Here is a 21185-nt window from a genome sequence, read left to right on the forward strand (position 1 = left end):
CAGTGTCTTCACTGTCTGCATTTGATGTCAGCCTTGTGCTCTGTGTGGGTCTGTTGCTGATGACCTTTGCTGATGACCTTACAGATGACCTTGCGGATGACCTTGCGGATATTTGGCCATAGTCATGTATCTGTGTTTTCAACTAAAAACAAGGCATGATTTAGCAAGCACTACACTGTTGAATCTTCATGCATGTGAAACAGATAGCTAATAGCCTAGCTGGCTGTGCATTCTGTTACCCCACCACTGTAACCCCACACTCTCTGCCTGTGTAAGACCTGTGGCCTGGTTGCAGAATCTGTTACCCCACGCTCTCTGCCTGAGTAAGACATGTGGGCTCGACCTGTATGTAATTTGTCTTCTGCTTGAGCCTACACTTACAGACGTGTGTGTGGTTCAACACTGTTCAACACTGCTCTCTCTGTGGTTCTGTGTCTGTGTGTGTGTTCTCTCACGTTTCTACTATTTCACTGGGTTCCCACGATTATTTGGGTGTTCCTGCGTGTGTGCGTGACTGAGTGTGTGCGTGTTCCCTTGATGTTCGTGTGTGCTGTGCCTGATATTATGTGTTCCCTTCAGATTTACAAGTGTTCCCCATGTGTGTGTTCCCTACATGCGTGTTCCTACGTTTGTATTCTACATGCTCCTTCACACACTCTAGCCATTTTCCTATGTTCCATCATTGTAACTCTGTGTTCTCCTCATGTGCCTCCGTGTAACTCTGTGTTCTCCTCATGTTCCTTCATGTAACTCTGTGTTCTCCTCATGTTCCTTCATGTAACTCTGTGTTCTCCTAATGTTCCTCAGTGTAACTCTGTGTTCTCCTCATGTTCCTCAGTGTAACTCTGTGTTCTCCTCATGTTCCTCCGTGTAACTCTGTGTTCTCCTCATGTTCCTTCATGTAACTCTGTGTTCTCCTCATGTTCCTTCATGTAACTCTGTGTTCTCCTCATGTTCCTTCATGTAACTCTGTGTTCTCCTCATGTTCCTCTGTGTTTTCTCACACCCAGGTGGCTGGCAGGAACAGATCACATACCAGCGGCATGTGCAGAACCTGCAGCTCTTTTACAAGATGCTGCGCAATAATGGATTCCATAAGGACCACATCAAAACCTTCTTTGCAGGGAACGGCCAGGTTGCAGGTGAGACGCAGAGCTCTCTCTCGACCTCCCCCCCTCCCTCCCACTCTCCCCTTCTCGCTCCTTCTCTCCATCTGTTGCGCCCCGACTTTCCCTCTTTCTCTCCCCAACTCTCTCTTCCACTCTCTCCCTCTCATTTCTTCTCTCCATCTGCCCCCCCCCCCCTCGGGCCGTGGGAGATCTCATTCCTGGAGAGCTGGGCGGTGTTAATCAAATCCTGAAAATGGGCTACTAAAAGCAGAGACTGAACAGAAACTTTGAGGCCTACTTAAAGTAAATACATCAATTATATAAATATACACACACGCACACACACACACACAGACACACACACACACACACACACACATTCATGGAACACAGTTTATGAAGTTTTTGAAGTACACCGAAAGCTTATGTTTTGACTTTATTGATCCACTGAAAGTATGCCCTCACCCATAAGCTGTTTGGAAGTGCATAAAGGCTGTCAGTTCTAAAGAGCTGTATGAACACAATCCGCCTGTTAATTCCAAGCACACACTGACGCACTTTAACATGTCTGCCAGGGACTGCTGCAGTGTGTTGTTTCTTTGTGAAACAGGGCGTGCACTGGGTTCTTTGAGCATGGGTGGAATGGATCTAGGCCTTCAGAACAAAAAAGGGCCTAATATAAGATTGGTTGCAATTTCAAACATGGTCATCTATTCACTATTTTTGCTTTTTAGTTTTTAGATTTGAGTAATAAGTATCAAATACTCATATTTAACCAAACTTATGAACACTCTCCCAATGTATCCTGTAAACATAATGTATGGAAAGTGACCTTAATATAAGGTATTACCCATTGCCAAGGAAACTTGGTTCATCGTGTTACCTATTGCCACAGGTACTTGATATCTAATAAATGTTCGATAAATGTTAATAAATCTTATCCATTACTGTGGATGCTTGTTTCATTGATAGTGTTATTCATTATCATTGGTATTTAATTACTTACCATGTTTGAGTCATGATTATCATGCTTGCTAGATTCATGGCTTGTCATTGGTTGAGATGGTTACCTGTTTGAGCAGAGGTGCATCTTGGTCCGTGTCTTAACTGAGCGTGTCTGTTGTCTGTCACTGGGTCTCGTAGCTAAGGAGACGGAGGGCGTGTACTCGGCCACGGAGAAGGAGACCATCAGGAACCACGTGGCCTACGTGTGCCGCAAGCAGCACTGCGCTGACACCCTGGTGCTCTACCTCAACAGCCCCACCTGGAACGACGGAACCATGCTCCTCTGGGACAGAAACCACAACGGCATCGTGAGTGGCCAGGCTTACTCCATTTTGACGCTGGATGCTATTTATTTCGCCATTTAGCCATTTGTGTGTCCACTATTTCTACAGGCAACAGAATCACTAAGGGTCTTCTATTTAGCCATTTTATCTGGCCACTATTTCCTTATCCAACAAAATTACTACATTTGCAGAATGACTATCTGTTAATCTGTATGTATTTATGTATCTACCTACCTATCTAGCTGTGTGTGTGTGTGTGTGTGTGAGTGTGTGTGTGTGTGCGTGTGTATCTGTCTGGCTATCTGAGTGTGTGTGTGTGTGTGTGTGTGTGTGTGTGTTTGTGCGAGGGGGGTGGGGGGTGGGGGGGGGGCTATGTATCCATCTGGCTGTCTGTTCCTGTCTGTCTTTCTGTGTTCAAATGTTCCCTCACAACAACAGCATGACTAAGTTAAACGTATGCTCTGCCTGTTATGACATCTGACGAACCCAGAGGAGTCATTTCCTGGATAGTAGCGCCCCTCCTCCTCCACCTCGGAGGAAGGGAAATAAATACATAAAATGAACAGGAGCGGAGCAACAGGAAGCCTGCTTTGCTATGCTTCACTTTACCTCGCTTTGCTTCACTTTACCTCACTTTGCTTCACTGTGCAGTGCTGTGCTGTGCTGTGCTGCGCTGCGCTGTGCTGAGCTGCAGTGTGCGGACAGATCAATGGCCGCTGCCCAAGAATGCTGAAATGATCATCTTATCTTCCTGCCACTAATGGCTCCAGCATGTGTGTGCGTAAATCAGCGCCCTCCGCGCGCTTCAAAGCTCTCGTCTGCCGGACAGCCCAATCAAAGGGGAACCAGGCAGACGCGGGACGCAACAGACATGGAGTTAAAGGCCTCCATCTAGTTCTACTACCCTGAGCCCAACAGGACAGGACAGGACAGGACAGGACAGGGGTAGAGAGGCTCCTTGCACCACTTCTGGGGTTTTAGGGGCAGTTCAGATCATTTTGTTTCCAGAATAAACAAATTGCAATGACAAACAGTCCATAAATGATTTAAACTGCTGTGGGCTTGCAGAAGTAAACACGTTTAGACTAAAACATCTGAGAGGGTTTTGTTCTTTAAAAAGCATTTAACTGATGTAGTGACCCTGCACCCAAATTCTGCTGAAATGGTTGAATGCGTGCGTGTGTATGAATGTATCCTGTTGGACTGGAGTAGGGCTCTCAGCTATCTGCCCTCTGGATAGCTCAGGCCTCACTGACACACACACACACACTATACACACACTACCTTGAGTGTGATGACTCACCTGCAGTCGCTCTGTTGTTCATCTGGTCAAATCGTCTTAGATTCACTCTCCAGCTGTCTGATGCCTTTCCACTGGCCACGCAGCTTCTGTGTAGTGAAGAGCACAGAGATTAAACTGGCTGGTTATTCTTCGATAGTGAAGAGCACAGAGATTAAACTGGCTGGTTATTCTTCGATAGTGAAGAGCACAGAGATGAAACTGGCTGATTATTCTTCGATAGTGAAGAGCACAGAGATTAAACTGGCTGGTTATTCTTCGATAGTGAAGAGCACAGAGATTAAACTGGCTGGTTATTCTTCGATAGTGAAGAGCACAGAGATTAAACTGGCTGGTTATTCTTCGATAGTGAAGAGCACAGAGATCAAAACTGGCTGGTTATTCTTCGATAGTGAAGAGCACAGAGATTAAACTGGCTGGTTATTCTTCGATAGTGAAGAGCACAGAGATGAAACTGGCTGATTATTCTTCGATAGTGAAGAGCACAGAGATTAAACTGGCTGGTTATTCTTCGATAGTGAAGAGCACAGAGATTAAACTGGCTGGTTATTCTTCGATAGTGAAGAGCACAGAGATTAAACTGGCTGGTTATTCTTCGATAGTGAAGAGCACAGAGATTAAACTGGCTGGTTATTCTTCGATAGTGAAGAGCACAGAGATTAAACTGGCTGGTTATTCTTCGATAGTGAAGAGCACAGAGATTAAACTGGCTGGTTATTCGGATTAAGACACTGATGCTCGACATTGAAATGATGAAAGGCATCTGCCTTAATCCTGCCCTAATAAAATAACAACACAGAGAGACCCTCGTACATAAAATCCCTCCAAAGATCCGGCCAAAGGCCTCAATAACCCCATCCCCCCCCCCCCCCCAAACAACCCCCTCCTTTTCATGTGTGTGGGCTGATGGCAGTTATTCCACTCAAGCCTTCCTTCCATTTTAATCAGACTGCCTTTTAAAAGTCCCTTCACCTCCGAGCCCGACCCTCCCCACACCAGACCTCACTCACCCACCAAATCCCCACTTTACACTCCACAATGGAGGTGATTAATCCTGGGAACATATGTTGCAGGAAGTGTGTGTGTCTGTGTCTTTGTGTGTGTGTGTGTGTGTGTGTCTGTGTGTCTGCCAGTGAATGCCCTTCTGCTCTCCCAAACAAAGGGAGATGCAGCATCTCTGGGGAGGAGAAGAACCTGATCCCACACACACACACACACACACACACACAGTTTCAGTATCTGTGTGTGTGTGAGTGAGCAAGAAAGAAAATGTGTGTGTTAGTGTTTTCGAGGATGTGTGTCTCTGTGTGTGTGTGTTTTAGTTTTCATGTTTGAGTATCTGTGTGTGTATAGACAGTAACTGTGTGCATGTGAGTATATCTGTGTGTGAATGTGTGTGTGTGTGTGTGTGTGTGTGTGTGTGTGTGTATGAAGCATGGGTTGGGACTACAGTCTTAAAAGAGAATCAAGACAGAAGACCACACAGGATCAGGAGGAGGACCACCACCAGACAGAGAGGAAACCAGCACGCAATATCGGCTTTCAAACCCTCACACACACACACACACACAGTCACACACAGACACACACACAGTCACACACACACACACACACACACACACACACACACACACACACACACACACACACACACACACACACACACACACACACTCACACCACCCTTTGACAATCTGGCCACCCCCAGTGGCTACTGGGTTGCAACAGGAGTAGCTTTGGGTGTCGTCTGGATGCGCTAACAGGAAGTCAGTGGTGTGTGTGGGGGTGCTGAGGTCAGGGGAGGCTCCAGGGTGGCCCGACCCCTCAGGCTGTGAGTGTGTGTCTGTGTGTGTGTGTGTGTGTGTGTGTGTCTGTCTGTCTGTGTGTGTGTCTCTGTGTGTGTGTGTGTGTGTCTGTCTGTCTGTGTGTGATGGTGAATGTGTGTGATGGTGTGTGTGTGTATGAGAGAGAGAGAGTGTGTGATGGGGTGTGTATGAGAGAGAGAGTGTGTGATGCGAATGATGTGTGTGTGTTTGATGCTGATGGGGTGTGTGTCTGTGTGTGTGTGTGTGTGTGTGTGTGTGTGTGTGTGTGGCTCCAGTGAGGTTGGGCTCTAAGTGCTCTGCTAGGGTAATTGGGACAGTTTATGTTTGATGGTAAACCATAAGTTAAAAATGATAGACCAGCACAGTTGCCAGGCTGAAGCAGGATTAAATATAGCTCTTACTGTAATCTCACCAAGCAGGAATAATAGCTCCAGTTGCTACACATCCCTGATGAAGACTTATGATGCTGCAAAAGTGATCAAATTAGTGAATTAAAAACCTTACACTTCAAGGGAGTAAAGTGCATGACGTAATGGTCTGCTGGTTATGCTGTTTCTGTGTCCCCAATCTCTCTCAAAACTCAAAATCTAAAAAAAAGTCTATATTTTACTAGAATATTTTACATTATAATAATAATTCAAAGTTACTAACTAATATGTTTACGCGTTTAGTTTGACAGCAAACACTACATTTTCACTTCTCACCTCAGTTTTGCCTTCGTCAGGGAAACCCAATCAGAATTTGTATTCCGTAAAATTATTCTAAACTCCCCTCTCTGACTGCAGTCCTAACCTCTCTCTCTCTATCTCTCTCTCTGTCTCTCTCTCTCTCTCTGTCTGTCTCTCTCTCTCTTCTCTCCCTCTCTCTCTCCCTCTCTCTTTTCTCTCCCTCTCTCTCTCTCCCTCTCTCTCTCTATCTCCCACTCTCTCTCCCCCATCTCTCCATCTCTCTCTCCCCCCCCCACCCCATCTCTCCATCTCTCTCTCAGGCGGACCTGAAGGAGCGCTACTCTGTGGGTGAGCTGCTGTCGGACCTGGCCGGGTGTCGTGCCCAGCGCGTGCTGCTGTTCGTGGAGCAGAGCTACAGTGGTGCCCTCAGCAAGAGGCTGCGGAGCTCCAGGAAGCACCAGAACGTGGTGCTGGTCAGCGCCCTGCCCTGGGTGGAGGCGGCCCAGGCCTGGGCGTCACTGCTGCCCTCCCACTGCCTCATAGACCACCTCACCAAGGTACCGGACAGAGGCTCTACAGGTTTGGGTTAAAAGTGTGTGGGTTTGAATGTTACCACCTCACCAAGGTACGGGACCAGTGCTGTAGTGGTAAAATTAGAGGTGGGTAAACTATGAATTTTGTGATCGTACAGACCTCGACGCGATGCAACGCGATGCAACGCGATGCGGAGCAACTCACGCTGGCACTGTAATGCTGTCCTGGCTATATTGCATTATGTTATCAGTTAAAGTCATATACAATCAATGACAATGAATAAATGTGTTTGTAGTTTGAAGATTATTACATTTCAAGTAACAGTAAAGAAAAGTATGTTGCTTTTCTGTCCAGATATGTGGGTGGCATCTGCTCTCTTTTTCTCCTCTCAGACTGTGTCTTGTCTCAGATTCTTCTTTCTCTGTATCTCCCTCTACTTCAGATTTAATTCAGATTCTCCACTCTCCATCTCTCCTGTCCCTGTTTCTTCTCTTACTCCTTTCTTCCTACCTGTTTCCTTATCTCCTCCCTCTATTTCATCTTTCTCTGTCTCCCCTTTCTCTGTTTCTTTCTTCTCTGTTGGTCTTTTTCATTTTCTCCCCTTTCCTCTTCTCCAGTCTTTGGTTCTCCACTGCCATGATTTTGTTCTCTCACCAGCCCTTTCTCCTCTCTCTATTTGACCTCCTGGTGTTTCCCCTCTCCCTGTGCTCTCTGCATCATTGCCTGAAAGAATATGTTTAATTTAAGAGTTGTGGGGCTGAGAACACCAGTTAAGGAGCCTGTCAATAACACTGACAACCTAAGTTAAAGGAATACTCATGTACTGCCTATGTCTTCATAAATAGCCTTTACAGCATGTTTTTTTTCACATTGAGAACTGACTTGTTTTGAAATAATCCATGTTTCCAGTGTATTTCTTTTACAGGCTACTCTACACCTTTCATGACTTCAAATAACGCATTTGATTAAGCATATAGGCCTATTCAGTGAATCAACAGCTTTGCTCCCTGCTCACGTTTCTATGCGAGAGCACGGACGTGTCATCATGGAAGTAAAAAACAAATATATTTGACCTTGACCGCGAAAATGGAAGATTCTATAGCTAAGCTAAAACATTTCACTTAGCTAGCTTAACTGGCTTGCACATAATCCGTCTACAATTTCTCAATGAATTAGCCTTATCTTCAGCGATATGCGTGAGGATAATTACTCCAGCATTTTCAATTGCTGAAAGAATTTACGTTTTATTAGGCCTATTTAGATGAAACCGGGAAGGCTGGCTTGTTACCTGCATCATCGTTTTTGAAAGCACGTTATTAATAGCGTTTGTCCCTGTCTTAATGCAATGTTGTGCGAACCAAAACAACGTTTAAAAACGTGAATTAATCTTCTTCAGACTTACTTTGAACTTGAGGCTTTTTGCGGGCATCTGTGGGAGTGGGAGCACTTGATGGTCTTTTCAAAAATCCCCTGATATCCATGGCTAATTACCGGTAATTTTTTCCTAACAGGTAGGCAGGCAGACTAATACACAACTTGTATGTGTTAACATCCTTCCCGGATACTGATTGGTGTCGCTGCTGCAGCCACAACGCACTGATTGGAGGGTCACAGACCATGATACAGCAGTAGAAAATGATTCAGACTACAGCGTTTATATGTTCAACCATATGAAACGTAGTATTAGGTGTTTTAAAATGACAGAAGTTTATTTCGGATTATTCCAACGGAAGAATACAAGGCGCAGAAAACTTTGAGCTGCGTAAACGCCTCTTAGAGGTGGATAAACGCTATTTAGAGGTGCGTAAACTCTATTTCCAAAATTCCAGAGTTGCGTAAACTGCGTTTACGTGCGTTTACCCTCCACTACAGCCCTGTACGGGACAGGGCAGGAGCAAGAGTTAAATGTGTTTGCGATAAATGTGTTTGAGCATCACTTCTGTCCTAACTTAGTCTCAAACCATCTCATTCACGTAAGGGACAGGAGACTAGGGGTTACATTTCTTTATCAAAATGTGTTTCAGTTAAATGTGCTTGAGTTAAATGAGATTGAGTTAAATGAGATTGAGTTAAATGTGTTTGAGTAACATGTGTGTAGACTTAACTCCTGCCCTCACAGACCACCTTACTAAGCAATGACACATGGCAGAGCAAGGGTTAAATGTGTTTGGTTTAAATGTGTTTGGATTTGAAAGTCTTTAGCTTAAATGTGTTTGGATTAAACGGGTGTTGAAGGAAACCACCGCATCAAGATACCAAACCAGGGCAAAGGAGGCCACACCTGTTTGGGTTGATTGGGTTGAAATGTGTTTTGGTTACATTTGTGTACGTTAAATGTGTTTGGTTTTCATGCTTAGTGGTAAACATGTTTGGCTTGAATGTGTTTTGGTTAAATGTGTTTACTTTAAACATGTTTGGGTTGAATGTGTTTTGGTTAAATGTGTTTACTTTAAACATGTTTGAGTTGAATGTGTTTATATAATTATGTTTAAGTCTGAATGCTTAGGGTTCAATATGTTTGGGTTTGGACTTTGAATGTGTTTGGCTTACATCTCCTTCTCAATCCTCTTTTTTGTCCTTCTGTATTTCTGTCCTTTTCTCTACTCATCTCTCCTCCCTTCTCCTCTCTTTCTCAATCCTCCCTTCTCTCCCGACCCTCTCTTCTCATCCCTTCTCCACTCACTCTCCACCCTCTCTTCTCTCCCCTTCTCCATTCATCTCCACTCTCCTCCTCCCTTCTCCCCTCCTCCTCACCTCTCCTCTCCCCTTCTCCACTCATCTACTCTCTCCTCCTCCACTCACTCTCCACCCTTTCTCCTCCTCCTTTCCTATCCTCTCCTCCCTTCTCTCCTCTCCTCACCTCTCCTCCTCCTCTCCTCTCCCCTTCTCCACTCATCTCCTCTCTCCATCTCCCTTCTCTCCTCCTCCTCACCTCTCCTCTCTTCCTCCTCTCCACCCTCTCTTCTCCTCCCCAGAGTGCTGCGATGCCTCGTCTGAGTGAGTCGGCGCAGGGCCTGCTGAACGTCACCCTGGCGGGGGCTCCGTGTAACGCCACCCCCCCTCTCACGGAGGCCGAGATGCGCAGAGAGTTCATGGGCTGCCAGAACCTGCCCACTGCCCTCTGGCACAGGGGGCAACGCCGCGGCAACTAAGACCAGAAACGCCTGACGATAAACACACATTACACACATTAACACTCACACACACACACAACACTCAAAGACATCCACACACGCATTTACAGACCTAGAGCCTTGCACATTGGAAGACGTGGACTCACACACGTCAGATGTGAACTCCTACTAAAGTTGGCACATATACATAAAGAGATTATATGCCCTCGTTGCACACCAGGGACACCCACACCCACACACACACACACACACACACACAAACACAGTGGCACATATCAAACCTTGACACACACAAACACACACACACAAACACAGTGGCACATATCAAACCTTGACACACACAAACACACACACACAGTGTTCCTTAACAGAGATGAACCTGCTTTGTTTCTCCCTGTCTTTCTCCCAAGTCTTTTTTCTCCTATAAACATGTCTAGTTTGGGATTATAAAGGGACTTCTTCAGCACTTCTAAGTCTTATCCAGCCAGCCAGCCCCCCCACCTCTGGCCTGTAGGCACAACTAGAGCTGGAGTTACACAAGGCTGTGCAGTATAGGTGCAGTACTCAAGCATCTCCTCTTCACCTGTACCATCAGGGGAATGCCTCTCATCACATCACTGAGCACAAGGCATGTGGATCAGGGCCAGAATGGCCCCCAACCCATCTGCTTATCTTAAGGGTTAGGGTTAGCTTCATGCACACACACCACTCACAGAAAGAGCAGCAGGCTGTGGAACGGGTCATCTGTTCGGTCCGGTCCAGTCTTGAGCTGGTTCCTACCCCTGGTTCTGCTATAGACAGGAACACATTTCATTCAGTGCACTTAAGGACCCGGCACCTTCTCCCACTCACACTGACACAGGCACCAGAGCTTCACCAGACAGCCGCTCATGCTGAAGTAGATCTGAGACGCCAGATTCACAAACGTCCACTTCCATGATGTAACAGACCTATATGTGTGTGCAAAAGTGTGTGTGTGTGTGTGTGTTGGTGGATATTTGAATGTGTGGATGAACCACATGGTCTATGTAAGTGTCTGTGTGAGTGAAAGTGTGTGTGTGTGTGTGTTGTCCTCCCTCTGAACTTGTCCTCTGCTCAGGCGGTGATGCCCCACCCCTCCCCCGCCGTCAGAGGTGCAGGAAGACATCAGCCTTTCTCCGAGAACACACTCTCTGGACTCTTTTTCACCACACACACACACTGACGCAGTCTGGGAAAAGGTTCAGCACGGGGACACCAGCATCCTTGAGAGAGAGGATGAGAGAGAGAAGAGAGTGAGAGAAAGAGAGAGTCAGGGAGGGGAGGAGAGAGGAGAAGAGAGAGAGAGAGAGACAGGGAGGACAGGAGAGAGCTTTGCCGCGGGTCAGTGAGTGGTCACGGCTAGGGCTAAAAAAAGCTTGTCAGTGACAACGCCACTCCACACACACGTGTTCCGCTGTTCTAATGTTCTCCAGTCGGGCCTCTACAAACCCCCCCTCCCCTTGCCCCTAACTCCACCTGCAAGAACGAGAGATGACGAGGGAGGTATAATTTAATTATGAGAAGCAACGCCCAGTGCAGGACAACACACACCACCCCCTCCCTTTCCCTCACACACACACACTAAGTTTGACCCAGGGACAGTTCTGGTACAACCTCTGGAAACCAGCGCTTATCCGTTTCATAGTTTGATGGTTTATGACACGTGACCCAAGAGCCGCCATCTCACAGTAGACACATACAAGACAAAGACGCTCTCCTTCGATGGAGACAAGGACACTGATAGACATATTTACACACTTCAACAGAGAGATCACACATCATCAGATTCTGGTGTGGTTCTCGCACCTGATCCCACCCATGTCCGTGATCCAGATCAGAGCTGGTGTCTGCCACTGAACTGGTTTCCCAGCATGAAGTTTGAGGGGATCTACATCAGAACAGGGCAGAACACACTCCACAGTCAGCGGTTATCTTGGTTACACAATTCCTTTCCCTCCACAGTCGGAAGGAATTCAATCGGCACTCTTAACACTCCACAACCATCTAGACAAGACATACGCAGACACTCACGTTTACAGGATGAAACCTCTTCTTGGGGGATAGTGTGATGTTGAAGTCATTTCCAAGAAAAGCTCTTTGATCTTTGACCCCAGGACTCCTCTTTCACCTCCTCTCCCTAGTTCGCGTCACCTCCCTCCTCTTCTCCTCTTCCTAGTCCAGCCCTCCACCTTTGTGTACATATCACCTACACTTCTTTACCTAACTGGGCCAAAACATCCATAGTGTGTGTGTGTGTGTGTAGTATATGTGTGTGTGAGGAGGGAACATCGTCCCCCACTCCTCCTATGTACTTTAAACCATAGCTTGTTTAAGCAGATGTAAATATTCAAAATAAATTAACTTTTGTACATAGCTATTTGTATTTATTGCAATGTTTACTTGTTTTGTTATTATTGTTTTTATTGTCTCATTTTAGGTTATTCCTTGAGACGTTTTGATGATGTGACAGTACGCTATGTGCGGTGATGTAGTGAGCATGATGCCCTTTGTAAAGGAAAAACATTCTGTAACTCTAATGAACCAATACTTCATGATGACTTCAATATTCTTAATAAACAATCACATTTATTGTTTAAAACTACATGTGTTTCAGTTTGGTCTGTGTTAATGGTTCACCAGAAAGAAAGAAAAAGCCCAAAAGGGCTGAAGGACAAGCCAACGTAAGCAAACCACTGTGTTAATGATAGATGTGTTCTTTAATCCTCTTGTTCAAACAAGACACAAAACACAAAATAAACTTGGGCCTTAAGGCCGTTTGGGACGATGTGTCACAAAAGCAAGTCGCCATGGTTTCACCCCAGGGTTCTGTAGTCTAAGAACAACCAACATGTTCACTGACTGATCTTAAGGATGAAGTAATGGCAGACAGATGGAAACTCGTCCACCCTAAACAAGTCCAGTTTACTCTTCCTTTCAGAACACAAGTCCAGTATACTCTTCCTTTGAGGACACAAGTCCAGTTTACTCTTCCTTTCAGAACACAAGTCCAGTATACTCTTCCTTCAGAATTAATTTAGTAAAAGTATTTCATTCCATCCGAAAGAGTCTCTTGAGGAAATCATTGTGTGCTGTACTGGAAAGGTGGACGAAAGGTGTGTAAGTGTTGACATTTTGGACGTCCCATTGAACATACTTCCACCTGGTGGTTGATTCATTAAAAAAAAAAAATCAAAAGGGTTATGGTCTATCAAGTCTGTTCATGATTAACCAAAAACGTAGACGTATTATCATCATTAATCCAAAAGGGAAGGAAGATTTACCAGTGGGTTGGTGTTCGTCCGGATTTGAACAAGTGTCCTCTAAAATAACTAAAACCTAAAAAAAGGGTTTATCAACATCAAAGATGTACAGAAGACAATCAAGAAAATAGCCGTATGGATTTTTTATCTCAACTGTTCCACTGAGTTTGCTTGACTTAATCCAGTGGAGCGCATCCCTACACCGGAGGAGAGTGAACCTACCTGAACCCTCCTTCTACCTCATGTGAACACATAACACAGCACCTCAAGCACACTTCAGGGGAAGTGCAATTATAAGTTCATGTGTGACCTTTCACCTTCCGGTAGGTTCTATAAACATCTATGCAGGTTGCCTAGGTTACTCTAATGACAGGCCTCTTAACGCTGTTTGACCTCATACACAAATGTAGTCTGCAGTGGTAAAGATGAGTTGTGTTGAAGACTCATATCAACACATTGCCTTATACACTTCAAATCATATCCACACACTGCCTTATACAACACAGACCTAGAAACTCACAACAGATTCCATTCAAACACTACAGCAGTTACTTATTATCAAACATTATGCCTTTTTTTTATTTAACCAAAACATATTTTTCTCGCTTAATTTCAAACAGAGCTGTATTGTTTGTAGAGGTAAGCAGGGGAGATGTAAACAGTTACTTAAGGCAAAATCTGTCAAAAACAACAAATAACTCACGATGGACGAATAACAATAGCACACATGACAGTAACACAGACACACACATCTCACTCTAAACAAGCAAACACACACACACACACACACACGATGCTTGAGAGAGAACATGCAGTGAACCACAGCAATTTTAACACAAGCATCCTGAGAACATCATCTAATATAATGTTTGTTGTGTGAGAAAGGCATTTCCTATTTCCCGAATGTGTCAGCGTAACTCTTGATTAAAAAAGCTGTTTTGGATAAAATAAATAAAATAAATGGAAATTGAGCTATCAAAACAGACGCTGTCCAGACCGCTGGGTGTGTCGGAAGAAAATTAATCACTTTGAAAAAGGTATCAGCTGGCCAAGTTAGAGAACGCCTTTCCACTTTCTTGGAAACGCTGACGGCCGGCTTTTGAAACGGAAGAAAAGCAGACGCTCGAATGTGACAGGGAGAATGAGAAGGCACTGAGAAGGCAGTTTAAGAGCTAAAAGTCTTGCATGGTTCGACAGAAACCCATCACGCTGAACAGAGCAGGGATTAATGCATACTGCCAACCATGACAAACTGACAGAATGATTCGGCTCTCTGACATTGCTAGATGTGTGTGTGTGTGTGTGTGTGTGTGTGTGTGTGTGTGTGTGTGTTTTCAAAAGAATATGACAATAACATGAGCACACCCTGGAGAATGTTCAGGAAATAAAACATGAATGGAACAGTCAGGGAAGAGGCAGAAGATGGGTCAGACTGGGACACGAGCACAAGTCCACCTGTCTTTGGTGAGCTCACTGCGGCTGCCTCTCCACGTCAGACTGGGACACGAGCACAAGTCCACCTGTCTTTGGTGATCTCACTGCGGCTGCCTCTCCACGTCAGACTGGGACACGAGCACAAGTCCACCTGTCTTTGGTGATCTCACTGCGGCTGCCTCTCGACATCCTTCTCTGGGTGCTCTAAGGTTTCGGCCACAGCTCTGGACTTCACTGGCTGAGGACAGATTCCAAGGGCTCCGAGTGTTCTTATGTTTCCACAGAAGCTCGGGACTTCATAGGTCTAAACCAGATTCCAGGATCTCTGAGACTTCTGATGTTTCCGTGGCAGCTCTGGACTTCATTGGTTTAAACCAGATTCCAGAATCTCTGAGACTTCTGATGTTCCCTGGGTAGCCCAGGATTTGATAGACCTAGACCAAACATTTCAGGGAGTGCATTTTTCTAAATGTCACTTTAATGTCATTTTATCAACAATCAGTTGGTCTCACACACTCTCCAGTATGTGTGTGTGTGTGTGTGTGAGAGTGCCTGAGTGTGTGTGTGCGTGCCTGAATGTGTGTGTGTGTGTGAGTGTGTGTGTGAGAATTTTACAGGTGTTACAGGATTTTCATTGCGTGAGTGTGTTTTCCCCTTCAGATCCTCTCACTCTGTGTGTGTCGGGTCATCTGCTAGTTTGTGTGTGTGCCCAGCCTCTTCTCCATCTTCAGACTGCTGCTGCTGCTGCTTCTGCCACATGGCAAAATAAAGCCCCCCTGCTGCTAACAGCTCTTCATGTCTGAGGGAGACACAGAGAGAGGGAATGAACGATAGAGGAAGAGAGGGCATGAGAGACAGAGAGAGGGAATGAACGACAGAGGAAGAGAGGGCATGAGAGACAGAGAGAGGATGACAGACAGAGAGAGGGAATGAATGATAGAGGAAGAGAGGGCATGAGAGACAGAGAGAGGGAATGAACGATAGAGGAAGAGAGGGCATGAGAGACAAAGAGAGGGAATGAGAGAGAGAGAGAGAGGGCATGAGAGACAGAGAGAGGGAATGAACGATAGAGGAAGAGAGGGCATGAGAGACAAAGAGAGGGAATGAGAGAGAGAGAGAGAGGGCATGAGAGACAGAGAGAGGGAATGAACGATAGAGGAAGAGAGGGCATGAGAGACAAAGAGAGGGAATGAACGATAGAGGAAGAGAGGGCATGAGAGACAGAGAGGGGGGATGAGAGACAGACACTCCACACCACCGAGGCAACACCACGCTCTCCAGCCTAGAGAGCCCCGCAAGCCCGCGACCTGGCACAGACACCCCACACAGAGGAAGCATCCTAAGTACCAGCAGAGGAATCTTATGCTGCTACATCAACATCTGGTGACATCAAATTCCCTGGACCAGCTGCACCAACACCCACCAGCAGACAGACACCGGGGTAGCCACCCCAGGCCGAGGGTGCATGCAGCAGGGAGCAGCTCCACCACAGGCAGGCATCATGACCTCCAAACACCTCATGGTAGGCCAGAGCAGCAGGAGCAGCCTACGTATGCAACTGTGCTGAGAGGCTCATGCAACACCAGCAGCACTAAACTAGCAGAGATCAGAGATCTGCTGGACATCATATGCACACGGCTTATGGACCAGCCATGAGTCAGACCAAAACAATTGATTATAACTGTTTATGAATAATAACCATAACAACAACATAATAGTGATTATATATAAGCAATATATGTATGTATATATTATATACAGTATATAAGTCTATATGTGCGCACATAAAAATGTACAATAGTATAATTCATAAGGATGGCTTTAACTCATCTTTGAGGTCCATGAAACTTGTTAAAATGTGTCAAATCATTACTGGTACATTACTTTGTGATGAAATCTTTAACAGTTACACTGTGGAATATCCAGGGCATAAATTAAAGCCCTGGAATTTCAGAAAAGCATTCAAAACACAGACATAATAATTCTCCAAGAAACATGGCGCAAAACTGATGAGGTGACTCTCTGTCCCACAGGATACTGTGAAATAGCCATTTCCTCCAGAAAACATGTGAAAGTCACACGTGGAAGAGATTCAGGAGGCATAATTATTTGGCTGAAATTAGAAATAGCCGAATACATCACCACAATCAAAAAAGAAGAATCGCATATCTGGCTTAAAATTGACAAAAAACTAACACAGACAACAAATGATATATTCCTCTGTGCTCTGTACATTCACCCCTCTGAATCTCCTTATCATAATGAAGACATTTTTGATACTCTCCACAGTCAGATCATCCACTTTCAGGCCCAGGGTAAAGTGTTGATCTGTGGAGACTTAAATGCCAGAACAGGAACTTTAGCTGACTACAACTCAGATGAAGGCAATAACCATATATTTGGCAACAGTTACCCATCAAATATGGTCAACTTTGCCCGTAAAACCTTTGACAAATCAGTTAATAAAAACGGGAGATTGCTCATCGAGCTCTGTAAAAGCCTTGGTCTGTACCTGGTCAATGGTAGGGTGCGAGGGGACTCGTTAGGGAGATATACCTATAGCTCATCACTTGGCTGCTCAACAGCTGACTACATTATCACAGATTTGGACCTATTCACTTTCAAAGCACTCACGGTCAAACCACTAACACCTCTGTCTGATCACAGCCAAATTACTGTGTATCTTAAAATAAGTGAAAATACCAACACACACACAAGGCCCTGTCTGCTGTATAGCACTAGAGTAACCTACAGATGGGCTCATAACAGCAAAGAGGAGTACCTGAAAGCCTTTTGTCAACCTAAAGTAGGTTCTCAAATAGAAACATTTTTAGCTAATACTTACCTGCTTAGTAAAGATGGTGTAAACCATGCAGCCGAGGATCTAAACAACATTTTCCATTACCTGGCAACCATTTCTAACCTTAAAACTACCCCGAAAAACAATAGGAATAAACAAGACAATGAAAAATGGTTTGATCAGGATTGCAAAATCATGAGGAAAAAACTTAGGCTTCTGTCAAATAAAAAACACAGACAACCTGATGATCCTGGTTTACGCATTAGTTATTATGAAGCGCTTAAGCAATACAAAAACACAATCAGGAAGAAGAGGGAACAGTTCACCAAAAATCAATTAGAAACAATTGAAGAATCTCTAAATTCTAATAATTTCTGGAATAACTGGAATGCACTTAATAAAAAGCAACATGAGGAACTTGCCATCAAAAATGGAGGAGTATGGAAGAGGCATTTTGAAAATCTCTATGGAAAACATAGCATGAACCCAGAACAAACCAAAATTGATCAAAAAATGATTGATATGGAAAACACAATTAATAAATATCAAAACCAATTAGACTACCCCAGTGGTTCTCAACCTTTTTTCAGTGATGTACCCCCTGTGAAATATTTTTTGAGCCAAGTACCCCCTAACCAGCGCAAAGCATTTTTGATTGAAAAAAATATGTAATACACAGCGCTATGCCATCATTGTCTGATTTATTAAACTGTCAACACTGAAGATTGAACATTGTTGCATTGAACTGAGGGCGTTTGCAATTACATTTTAGTAAGAAACTTGTGCTTGTGCTTCACTGAAATTCTTGGTGACAGGGAGACAACTGCTGTGATCAAGCTCTTCTGCACAGTCTGTTTCTCTGCTTTGTTTTGATCACAGTCATTGCAGAGAAAGAGGCCTCACATAAATATGTGGAGGCAAAGGGTAGCTGCTCCAAAGCGCTCTCTCCCAGGTCAGGTTGCTCCTGTGTGAGTGTGGATGTGGCAAACTTCATCTGGAGGCCACGGTCAGATGACACTTCCAGGAGTGTTTCCAGATTAGTGACAGGTAGCTTACTTCCACATGCTTCGGACAAGAGAAATGGGGTTTTCACCCAATCCAGCTGTGTAGACTTATCCTCCATATCAGGAAAGGAGGAAATTGAAAATACGCGTACGCATTTAGGTAGGTGGGAGCAGACCCAGTAAGCACTTTGTAGGCAAGCATAAGTGACTTGAATTTGATAGCACATATTTGCAACTGTGTGGCATGCGGTGATCTGTGCTCAATCATAAAGGTGTGTACTTCAGATCGTAATTCCCACAGCCGTTTGAGTATTCTCCCTCGAGAGCGCCAACGCACTTCTGTGTGCAGCAGGAGTTGTGTGTGTTCAGGTCCCATGTTTTCGCGAAAACAATTGCGCTTATAATACAATTACTTGCCAAAACGATAGAAGACATTCCTCCATAATACCTCTTTTTAAAGAGTTTGTTGCCATTCCGTGATTTCCGCTAAGAAAATAATTGTTTTTTCACACAAATGCGTACCAACCTTCTGACTTGCGTACCAACCGGATACTTGCGGAATGAATGAAAGAAGCAAAAAACCTGTTGCCAATGGCAGCGGTCATAAACTTTTCGCAGTGTGAATCAAGAAATTACAAACCTGTGAACGTAGACATTTAACCCACATATGGATACAAATCAACAGAATTTTTAGGAACATTCTGAAGAGCTGTATAATAACTATTTTTAACGGATTTTTGAACGGAGGCTAATTTTAAATATATCTTTAAAAAATCTCACGTACCCCCTGGACTACCTTCACGTACCCCCAGGGGTACGCGTACCCCCGGTTGAGAACCACTGGACTACCCAATAACAAAAAATGAACTAACAGAAAAACTCCAAAGCCTGAAGTCAAAAAAGGCAAGCGGGCCGGATGGCATCCTCAATGAAATGCTTAAAAATGCAAGCCACAACTTTTGTCTGGCTATTCGAAAACTGTTCAATTTGGTTCTGAGTGTTGGATACTTCCCTGATATCTGGAACGAAGGACTCGTTACACCCCTTTTCAAAAGTGGAGATAAATTCGACCCAAATAATTACCGGGGCATCTGCGTTAATAGTAATCTGGGGAAGTTATTTTGTAGCATTTTAAACAATAGAATAATAAACTTCCTTGATGCCCTGAGTAAAAGTCAAATAGGTTTTTTACCAAAGTATAGAACATCTGACCATATTTTCACCCTACACACCTTAATAGATAAATACGTAAACCAAAATAAAACAAAAATATTTGCTTGCTAGATTTTCAGAAGGCCTTTGACTCTATATGGCATGAAGGCCTATTCTCTAAACTGATTGAAACAGGTGTAGGGGGGAAAACATACAACATTATAAAAACAATGTACTCAAACAACAAATGTGCAATTAAAATAGGTAACAAACAAACTAAATTCTTCACTCAAGAACGGGGTGTGAGACAGGGCTGCCCTCTATCACCGACCCTCTTCAATATATATATTAATGAATTGGCAAAAAGACTTGAGCAGTCAGCAGCTCCTGGCCTCCTATTAAATTACTCTGAAATCAAATGTCTTCTCTTTGCGGACGATTTGGTTCTGCTGTCCCCAACAGAAGAGGGTCTACAGCAGAGCCTAAATGTCCTGCACAAGTTCTGTCAGACCTGGGCTCTGACTATTAACCCACAAAAAACTAAAACACTAACCTTCCAGAAAAAAATACAGAAATCAGGGAAAGAAATTCACCCTTGGTACATATGAAATCGAAAATGTAAAAAGTTACACCTACCTTGGACTGAGAATTAGTTCTACTGGAAATTTCAACTTGGCCGTAAGTGATTTGAAAGAGAAAGCAAGAAGGGCTTTCTATGCCATCAAAAAATCTATTCAATTTGACATACCCATTCGGATCTGGCTCAAAATATTCCAAACAATTATTGAACCAATCGCATTATACGGCAGTGGAGTGTGGGGTCCTCCTATGCACAATGGATTTGAAAAATGGGACAAACACCCAATCGAAACCCTGCATGCAGAGTTCTGTAAAAGTATACTCAAAGTACAGAGGAACACACCTAACAATGCATGCAGGGCTGAATTGGGCCAATACCCTTTATTAATTAAAATAGAAAAAAGAGCCATCAAATTCTTTGGACACCTCAAAAGGAGCGACCCCAACTCTTATTGTTACAAAGCCCTAAAAAGCCAAATAATGAGTGCAAAAACAAGCCCCCTCATCCAGCTAGTCCTGAGACTCACACGTACTAATAGTACAAATAACCAAACTAATAGTCAGCCTCAGGACCTTGCCACCCTTTCTCAAACAATTCGGCCTAACCAAATTATCAATGCAGAAAAACTAAATTACTTATCATACTGGACTGAAACAACAAAAAGACAAAATAAACTTCAATGTTATTTGGCCCTCATCATCAGAGAGTATACTGTGGCAGACTACCTATTCACAGTCACTGACACCAGGCAGAGAAAAACCTTGACCAGGTACAGGCTTAGTAACCACAGTTCACAGGGATGAGAGACAGATAGAGGGAATGAGAGCTAGAGAGAGGGCATGAGCGATAGAGAGAGGGCATGAGAGATAGAGAGAGGGAATGAGAGACAGAGAGAGGGAATGAGAGATAGAGAGAGGGCATGAGAGATAGAGGAAGAGAGAGAATGAGAGACAGAGAGAGGGCATGAGAGATAGAGGAAGAGAGGTCCAACGCCAACCAGGGGGCTTTAACTGTCTAAGGTCTATATCCCTCGTACGGGATATTTTTATTTTTTTGTCAAAAAAAATGTAAAGC

At 44.3% G+C, this 21185-nt stretch overlaps 1 protein-coding gene across 1 annotated transcript in view; it reads right to left on the reverse strand.

Annotated features, from left to right (window-relative positions):
• Positions 1–15241: 15241 nt before the first annotated feature.
• abcb6b (ATP binding cassette subfamily B member 6 (LAN blood group) b) overlaps positions 15242–21185 on the reverse strand; it is a gene marked incomplete at both ends in the record, with an annotated part of 83034 nt that continues 77090 nt past the window's right edge. Inside the window, one exon of the mRNA XM_080839772.1 lies at positions 15242–15374. Coding sequence (XP_080695898.1) covers positions 15242–15374 — 133 coding nt within the window. The remainder of the gene's footprint in view (positions 15375–21185) is intronic.

The sequence above is a fragment of the Sprattus sprattus genome (genome assembly GCF_963457725.1).
Source record: "Sprattus sprattus genome assembly, chromosome: 5".
NCBI classification, from domain to species: Eukaryota; Metazoa; Chordata; class Actinopteri; order Clupeiformes; family Clupeidae; genus Sprattus; species Sprattus sprattus.